We start from the raw sequence: 10000 nt of genomic DNA, 5'->3' as shown, positions 1-10000 counted from the left end.
GAGTAGTCACAAAACATACGACGGCTGGTCAGAGTGATTGCGCTTGCGGAAAAAACCTGTTTTGTCCCGGTTTTGTCGCTTTTGCTCGGTCGTTTTGGATCGAGGGATTTGAAAGCGCGCGGAATGCCTGGCTGGGAAATAAATTTGATCAGCTGGCTGGGAAACCAACCAATTTTATCTAGCTGGCTGGGAAATTTCTTGTGTGTCTTGCTGGGAAAAAGGAACAGATAATGTTTTCCCAGCAACATTGAAAAACACCTGAAAATGCCTTAATAACATTTGTTTTCATTAACTGGGATATAATAATACATTTTACAACAAATTGGTCGTTGGGTGCCCCTGAAGCTGAGCCCCTATTTTTGTTGAAATTCAAATTTCATAAACAGCCTTATCAGGCTACGTATAATGAGCATGAACTAAGCATTTTGGGGGAGACCAAGCATTTTAGTGGGAAAGAAGGAGCCTTAAAGTAGAGCATTTTACTGGCGAATTAAAAGCAAAATGTACAAAAGCCTAATTTCGAGTCAGCGCTTAACCCTAATCACTAGGGATCAGTGCCTAACCAAGCAATTATTCTCTGCCTAAAGGGAGTGGTGTGGGTTAATACTGAGGTGGTCAGGTATTGCCACGTAATGTGTCACGAAGCGTCTCACCTTATTTTGGTGCCCATTCCAGTCATAACCGTCGTAACCATGTTTCTGTAATGGTGAAAATATCGATGTCATGGTCAACTAAGAAATCCTTGACCCGCAGAGCCTTGTTTTTCGTGCGGTCAGTAAGCATAAATTAATAGCTTAGACAAAACGTTGGTGTAGAAACTTGAAATGATTTTCGAGCTACAGGAACCAAGTTGTCAAAATTCACAACTCGATGAAACAATGGCCAGGAAATAGCACGTAGATTTGCATAATGGCACCGGATTCTTCTTTCACGACCTGCTCTTCGCCCTCTGAACTTGAAAATACGACACTGTTTGAGAAAAGATATCGTAGAAGAACATAGAATACCACAGAACCGTCTTAGATCCAAGATATGTTGTCAAAAATATGAATGAAACGGTGACAGTGATGTAAATAAACTCTCTGAGTGTTCAGCTCAGTAGAACTTGTTTATCGCTGAAATCACTTCTGTCTGGCCCAGGATTAATTTCAACATCACAAAATATACTAATCTCAACCGGAGGATCACGACTCGGAATGGCTAGTGATGTAATGCCACGCTTTCCATATTTAGTAGCAGCAATCTGCAGTTTGCAGTACCCCGTGGAAGTCAACGCAACCTTTGATATTCCTCGTCGAGATCCAATAGTAGCGAAGACATCCAATTTTAGCTTATGCGTCTTAACATTACAGTGCTTATGCGTATTAAAAAAAAAAAGCCACATTGGACATCTCTCAGTTTGAAGTCCATAACATAAATGATAATAAAAGCGGAAACAATCCGAGCACTGGCGGCCATGTTGGTGCCACACCACTTGGGTCACCGAGAAGAATTAATAAGGAGAAAACACATAAACAAATGAAAATGGACCACACTTAACACTTGAATCGAGAGGTTTAAATAACATTTAAAAATAACAGCATACATACATTCCTAGTTACAAATGGTAGTTCACGGAAAAGAAAAAAAGGAAAGCAAGAAGAGAGTCACTTATCAGCAAATACTTATGCGTGATTGTCGAGGTTCACTAGCTAAACGTTTCAGTAAATGTCAGAACTGACAGAAAAAATTGCATTTAGGTGCATGAAGTGCCTTTCTTGTATTTGGTTTTAAAATGTTTTTATTTACCTAATTTTTAGAGGAAAATGTCTTTCGAGTCACTAGAGTGCTCAATCTGTTGCGAGAAGTTTGATGATCAACAGCACTGTCCTCGTTTGCTTCCTCGCTGTGGCCACAGCTTCTGCACAAGTTGCTTGCAGAGTCTACTCAATAACAACGGCATAAATTGCCCAACCTGCAGAAGCGCAGTATCTGCCCCAGCTGGATTGGCCACTCTGCCGAAGAATTTTGCATTACTGAACATCTTACTCACCGTACCTCAGAGAGAAAATGACGACTTGCAGTTGTGTCAGGTCTGTGATGAGGCTTGCGAGAAACATTATGCAACTACCTGTTGCTTGGACTGCAAAGAGTACATGTGCAAGGATGTAGCCCGCTTGCACGCTCGCCAAAAGGCTACTCGTAACCATTGTGTAGTCTCTCTGGAGGAACTGAAAGCCAACCCGAAGCTGACAACTGTAAGTGATATCCTCTGCCCAGAGCACAACGACCAATTCCGATTCTTTGATGAAGATTGTGTCCATGTTGTGTGCAGAGACTGCGTGACCCTCAAGCATCATGGCCATAAGTGTTTATCCCTAGCTGATGCTGCTTCCAAGTATAGACAGGAGATGGATGAACTTTCCAACAAAGCAATCGATCTTGCAGAGCAGATAAAAGATGGCGAGGCCCCTCTGAAGGAAGCAATTGATGACCTCCAACAGGAATATGGAAACACGGCTGCACTTATTCGAAACACTTTCAAGGAGGTAAGGCGTTTTGTGCTTCTTTCCTTGTTTCTTGTTCTGTTAGTTTAACTTCTCATGCAACTTAAGAATTTCCTGTGCAGAAACTCACATTTAACGAGACGCTGGACTGGATATTGAACTTATAACCACAAAGATCAAAGTGCAATGAAAGTACTTTGTATTTTACAATCCAGAGGAGAAAGTGATCCTTTCTGGCTGAGCCGTAGCCACAAAGGATAGAAGACACAATACTTGCGATTCTTTTTATCTCAGAGATCATACGTAAGCAATTTTCTATGCAAGAGATCATCACGGGTAGTGAAACAAGTCAAGGAGCTGTGAAGAAACCTGAAAAAGCAATTCCTAACTTGAACTTATGTCGAGAAATACACTGAGGTTATTAGATGCACGCGGGGTCAAATAAGCGTCACGAAGTGTCTCCTTGCTCTTTTTTCCAACTTCAAGACGTGTCAACTTCACTCGTGTCTCGGAATGTCACAAATTGTCCCCAATATGCTGCTCCTCAAGTAAGGATAAAACTGCTGCATTTATAACCTGACCTAAAAATAACACTAACCTTTACTGTAACCTTATTGTTAGAGATAGGTAGGAAAACAATAAACAAACTGCGGTGATAAACATATTATAACGCATTTTAACTTGACGTTTCGTATGATACAACATACGTCTTCAGAAGTGACGGTTGAATAATTTTTTAAAATGGATAATAATTGTTGTGTAAAACTTTGAGAGAGACTAGTAACTAGATTAAGAACAATGCTCTTAACAAATGAATGCAATATAAGTAGTGAAAACTGGCTTGTTTAATTGGTCAGTAAAGCCAGAATTTCTCACTACCAACGTTTAACGTTGGTTTAAGGTCGCGTTTTAGTAAGGTTTTATTTATTTTACAGTGTAAATCAGATCGTCCACTTGCCAAGACTTCAAAATGGTTTCACTTGATGTCGTCAACCGGTTTTGATTGTGTTAGTTGTTCATTTTATTTATTTTGTTTCTTTGTTTATTTGTTGAAACCTTCACTTCTGAAGGTGTATGTTGTATGATACGTAACGTAAAGTTAATTATATGTTATTCATTGGCCGGGAGGTCCGTATAGGGAAAAACTGTGCTCTTGGGCCGTACTCGAGACCAAGGGCACAGGTTTTCCCGGTGGGGACCGACCAAGGCTGGTAAATAACTCCGCCCGCTCCCAGAGCCAATCAGATTGCAGGATTCGCAGAATTCCGCCCGCTCGTGCATTGAGAAAAAAAATAAATATAAGATATTCACTGGCTGGGAGGTCCGTATAGGCCGAGGGACGAACTCAAGGCCGACGGCACAGTTTTTCCCTATACGGACCGACCTAAGCCGGTGAATAACGTATTTATTTATTTTTTTCGAAAGTGAACATGGCAAACTGGTTTCCAAAAAGTCTTTCTACGCTCTCTACGTCGCACTGTCGCGATTGAAATTAACTTATATAACTGAGAAAAGCACTCCGTTCACAAATATCTCTTGGTGCAATAAATATAAAAAAAAACAAACAGTTATATTTCTTGGCAAGCACAGAGAAATGAGGTAAACAAACTAAACAATGATGTTTGCAAAATTCGTACAAGCAGGCGAATAATTTTCTTCGTATTAAAATGCTTTGTCTTGTTGAAAATGAAACTAAAGTTCTTAAAACAGGAGGAATAAATTTAGTGAAAAATACGCAAACATCTGTCGCTGCCTTCATATCTTATTATTTCAAGGATTCATCTTTGTTCTCTGTCAAGTCCTTCCAGAAATCAGTGCAAAACTTAAAAAACTACACAAGAAAAACTTGTTGACATTACTTTACAGCGTTGCGATTTGTTTGACTATTTTAGCGACGAATCCGTATTTTCTTTAATGAAGCAAAATAGAACGAGATTATAAAATAGAACTCCAAAGAAAATAACGGATATCAACCGAAAAACTGAGCTCAAAGGACTTCTCTGCAGTTAGTCGTTCTAGTTAAACGGCATGTTAGCAGTTCAGGAAAAGCAACAACGCGAAAAACCACGGCGTCGCGATATGATTGTTTAACTGTTTTAGCTAGGAATCCGTATATTCTTAAATGAAGCAATATAAAACGAGATTAGAAAATAGAACTCCAATAACGAGTTCAAAAAGTTGTTTTAAGTTCAACGGCGTGTCAACAGTACAATAAACCACCAACTCAAAAACAGAAAACCAGCAAAATGTTGTCAGCAACATCATGTGAATACTCGCCTTTTTGAAGAATAACCAGGCCTTTCATTCCATTGCTGATGTTTTTCCTTCTCTTTGCAACGTTTAGTAAGCGAAAACGTGTATTTTAAGAGGTGAAATCCAATGTTTCGTCGCGCCGTAGTAAAAACATTAAATTAAAATGACAGTTTCAGCACGGAACAGATTGTCGTTGAGAAAAGACCCTGGTTTACTCTGGTCACGTGGCACTCGTCGACAAACATTTTCCCACTATATATAGGGTAGTGTTTTCGTTATATTTTGATTCCGCAACTGGGCGAAAGAGTATTCGTTTGACAAGGCATTTTTTAAACAAGATCTTTTAGATCTTATAAACGCGCTTTGAAAATTTATGTTTTCTTACCACTATCGTCGCAACGTAGTGCACTTTCCAAAACAGTCCTTGTTGATTCACTGATGATTATAGACACAAAATCACCTGATCAATTTATAGCACAAATGACAACGATTGCACACGATCTTACTGCACCATCACTTATAGCCGTTGTGAAAACTCCGATTGCACCATCAGTCGTAGCCGTTTTGAAATCTCCGATGACGTAATGGTCTTAATTAATCTGGGGCTGGTTCCTGAAAGGTGTAATAACTCTATGCCATGGATAAATGTGCCGGAATAAGGCACATTTATCCCTGGAATAGAGTTATTACACCTTTCAGGAACCGGCCCCTGGACCTTTCTTCGGATATGTATGGGTATGAACGATACGACAATAACACTATTAACTACTCACATCTTTCTTTCTTAAAAGTCACGATTAAATTTAATTGGTTTTTTACACGAGTAAAGGGCTAGCAATGTAGTCACACGAGTCACACAATACAAGAATTTCGTTATCCCCAATGAAAGTTGCAACGTCGATACATTCCATGAATGACGACGTAATGGCCTTTTATGTATTCAATACTCGCTTCGAATCAAGCGCTTCAATAACACAAAAAGGAAATATATTTTGTTCTAAATAAAGAGTGGAATATTCATAAGATTTAAAGTACATTAACGTTTTAACAGCCTTTGGCGAATAAACATCCTAAGTTGCGTGATTGGAAGTCCAACTGACTATATGGCCGAGTGGAAGTTTGGTTCAGCTCGCCGACAAAACGAACAAGAAGATCTGTTAGATCTTATAACCGCGCTTTGATAATTTATCTCTTTTCTTACCACTTTAGTCGCAACGTAGTGCACATTCCAAAGCAGTCCTTGTTGATTCACTGATGACTATAAACACAAAATCACTTGATCAATCTGTAGCACAACAACTGACAACAACGACTGCACACGATCTTACTGCACCATCACTTATAGCCGTTGTGAAAACTCCGATTGCACCATCAGTCGTAGCCGTTTTGAAATCTCCGATGATATAATGGTCTTAATTAATCTGGAACTTTCTTCGGGATATGCATGGTATGAACGACACCGGATAATAACACTTTTAACAACTTACAGCTTTCTTTCTTAAAAGTCAAGATTAAATTTAATTGGTTTCTTACACGAGTAAAGGGGTAGCAAAGTAGTCACACGCGTGACATCATACAGGAATTACGTTATCCACGGCTATCTTTAGTACGGTGGTTATTTCCCTACCAATGAAAGTTGAAAAGTCGACACATTCCATAGATGACGTAATGGCATTTTATGTATTCAATACTCGCTTCGAATCAAGCACTTCAATAACCCAAGAAGGCAATATATTTTGTACTAAATAAAGAGTGGAATATTCATAAATTTTAAGTACATTAACGTTTTCACACGGGTGAAAACTTGAATAACGCGAGGATATTTTCTGTGGCGTCCGATCGATTTGACCACAACTGATTCCCTTCTTCGCAATGTCGGCAAGGCCTACATTGCCACCCAGCCCCTAAAACACATTTGGTGAACCTCCCAGATTCTGGGAGACATGTGACCAGAGTCAGCCAGGGTTTTTTCTCAAAGACCACGGAGGCGGAGAAGAGAGATCCTGGGAACGAGGTTGCTGGATCCACGAGGCGATAACCGAGTGGATCTGCAGACTTCTTTGACAATGTTATGACGAAATTCATTGTCAATAATAGGACAGACGCATGAAAAACTGACATCAATTTGTTTTTTGAAATATTAAAAAGGCAGAGGGATCAAAATTAAGTCAACAAACGAGAAGAACGCGAGACAAAAATGCGAGAAACTTCAATCTGACGTGAGCAATATTGCGTCATTATCGCATAAATTATTATGTCTGTCCTCTTGTTGACAATAAAAATTAGCCAATGAGCGCGCGAGAAATTTGCTGTCATTTTAAAAAATATGTTTGTCACCGCAGTTTGTTTACTGTTTTTGATCAAGTTAAAATGGGCGTTCATCTAATTACTTCCATTTCTGAAGCTAAGAGTTTTTTCCTCAGGTTTCTTAGTAACTGCTTAAGTTGTTTCATTAACCATCATTCGCTTGGAACTTGAATCATTTCATGTCCAGTCGAACAAGGAGAGAGAGATTCAGCGTCGTTTTTACGCCATGAAATGGCAATCGCCAGGTTACTGTTGTCGTAAAGGCGGGAAAATTCCTTTATTCTCCCTTGTCTCTGTCTTTTGGGAAAGTTGCTCAGTATCTTTAGCCAAAAGGCAACAGCTTACGCCAATCAAATTTCTCTTACTTTTGGCAAAACGCGGGTTGCAGTCTGGCGTTTTCTCTATTATAACAGTATTCCGACATCGAAGATCCTTTCTGCACAAGCCTACATTTATAGTCTTTGATGAAAGTCAAATAGACTATTGCACGACTGATAAAACAACGCGAAAATGTATTTTCTCACGATATTTCGGCTGGCCAATACCAGCCTTCATCAGGTTTATTAGGAGATCTAACGAATTTACATATACACATGTTTTGAAGTAATTTAGGAAGATTTTAAATGATAACGTAACCTGACATTATATATACCTATTTATACCGCGCACCGGTGGCTCAGTTGGTTGAGCACCGGGCTGTCACGCGGGAGGTCGTGAGTTCAACTCCGGCCGGACCAACACTCAGGGTCTTTAAATAACTGAGGAGAAAGTGCTGCCTTTGTAATTACATCTGCAAATGGTTAGACTCTCTAGTCTTCTCGGATAAGGACGATAAGCCGGAGGTCCCGTCTCACAATCCCTCAATGTTCATAATCCTGTGGGACGTAAAAGAACCCGCACACTTGTCGCAAACAACACTGTCTTCTGTCTTCTTCTGTGGTATATACAGAGGGCCATGTGTTAGAAAACTCATTACTGGGTTAATCATGTACTACCCTCTCAAAATAAAGAATATTGTATTGTATTGTATTGTATTGTATTGTACATAACTACTGGATAAACAAACCAAAATTTCAAAAGAATAAAATGCCGTTGATACACTTTAATACTAAATAATTATTTTATCCGTCACGCTTGTTTATCCCAAGAGGTTCTGTAGTTTTAACTTTTTCAACAGATGGGCTTCCCGAGCTTTCCTGAAAGAGTCACGTTCATTGATGAGCTTTTCGATGGGAATGAGTAACATATAACTGTGTGTGAATGGTTATTGCTAACAAGGTGCCTCTGAGACTGAGGTCTGTAACTACTATTGGGACTGAAAATAGGGTGTCTGTGTTCATTAAGACGGTCTTTAAGGCGACGTTTGGTTTCCCTGATATACTGAAGATTACATAATTTACAATGAATCATGTAAATAACATTGAAAGTGTTGCAAGTAATGTGAGATTTTAAAAATGGCTTTTACCCGTAGAATGAAAAGTGATTGATTACGGCCGTGTTCTATATAGGGGCAGGTGGTGCAGTTTTTACTTCTGCACCTGAAAGAACCGGGAGAATTATTATTACAAGGTGTTTTAGTTACTCTTTCCCATCATGCGAAAAGCTCGTCGATGAACGTGACTCTTTTAGGAAAGCTCGGGAAGCCCATCTTATTGAATCTCTTGGGATAAACAAGCGTGACGGACAAAATAATTTAACGATCTCGTTATTTAGTATTAAAGTGTTTCAACGGCATTTTATTCTTTTGAATTTTTGGCTTGTTTATCCAGTAGCTGTATCACGTAACGTTATCATTTAAAATTTTCCTTAATTACTTCAAAACATGTGTATATATATTCTGCAAATTCGTTAGATCTCCTAACAAAACGTAATGAAGGTTGGTATCGGCCAGCTGAAATATCGTTAAAAAATACATTATCAGTCGTGCAATAGTTTACTTGACTTTCATCAAATATTTTTTAATCAATTTTGACTGATCGCGGACTTCTCTGATCCAACGTTGTGCAAGACTTAACGTCCACGGTTTTTGCAAAGGTTTAAAACCTCAGCTTTACAGATTTCTTAGAATACATACAGTGATCTTCATGTATGGAGCTGTTGTCTAAAGGCTTGGCCAGGTAGTAAGATTGTCCTTCCAGGGCAGAGATCGGGTATTGAAAAAGGCGAAATAAGGCGCAAGCACACAGTCACCCTCGCATCTTGCTCGCGGGCCGCCGATAACTTGTGATCCTTCACGCAGAACATTCCACCGCATGTTGTACATTGAAAACCTTATCAAAAAATATGTCAAAACAGAGCAACCATACCCTGCTGTTAATAAACCATATATCACGACGTAATAAGCAAAGCAATAGCTTCAGTTGTTTAATGTAATGATTATTTGCTTTGCAGTTCCATGAAGGGCTTACTGCCCGAGAAACAGTTCTGATGAGTGAGTTGGATAATCTCTACAAGACTAAGGAGCGCACCCTCACGGAGCAGCGTGATCGCCTCTGCTTTTTCCAAGCCTGTCTAGACAGTGGCATCCAACGCGCCAAGACAGCTGTCCAATCGTCAGGCAATGTCGAGCTTCTTGTTTCCAGAACGGATATAGTGTCAGCCCTTGGGGCTCTAGAGAGCCAACCTCCTATGCTTGACCCACAAACCAACAGCATTTTAGATTTCTCAGTTGACCTGAACAAGTTACTGGACGTCCTCAGCGAGACAGGTTCTGTTTCAGACAACTCTGCATGTGCAGCCAACACCACGGCAAGCGGGCAGTTTGGGTTAACGGTGATACAATCTGGAGAGGACGTTGCCTCTTTCACCATTTCTACACGCGACAGCAAAGGCCGTGCTTGTGCCTTGTACGGCAACGTATTTGAAGCAAAGCTGAAGAAAGGTAACGAAGAGAGGACGGTTAAACTAAATTTAAAGGAAAATACCTTCGGTACTTGCACAGCAAGCTATGCCTT

At 39.8% G+C, this 10000-nt stretch overlaps 1 protein-coding gene across 2 annotated transcripts in view; it reads left to right on the top strand.

Moving 5' to 3' along the window:
- LOC137997540 (E3 ubiquitin-protein ligase TRIM45-like) overlaps positions 1-10000 on the top strand; it is a 26807-nt gene that overhangs the window by 4143 nt on the left and 12664 nt on the right. For both annotated transcript variants that reach the window (XM_068843597.1, XM_068843596.1), the window contains exons 2-3: positions 1800-2528; positions 9438-10000. The exon at positions 9438-10000 is cut by the window's right edge. In XM_068843597.1, the coding sequence (XP_068699698.1) occupies positions 1806-2528; positions 9438-10000 (1286 nt within the window). In that variant the 5' untranslated portion in view covers positions 1800-1805. The remainder of the gene's footprint in view (positions 1-1799; positions 2529-9437) is intronic.

The sequence above is a fragment of the Montipora foliosa genome, chromosome 3, assembly GCF_036669935.1.
Source record: "Montipora foliosa isolate CH-2021 chromosome 3, ASM3666993v2, whole genome shotgun sequence".
Taxonomy (NCBI): Eukaryota; Metazoa; Cnidaria; class Anthozoa; order Scleractinia; family Acroporidae; genus Montipora; species Montipora foliosa.
The sequence above is the reverse complement of the archived record's forward strand: the minus strand, read 5'-3'. Positions and strand labels throughout refer to the sequence as shown.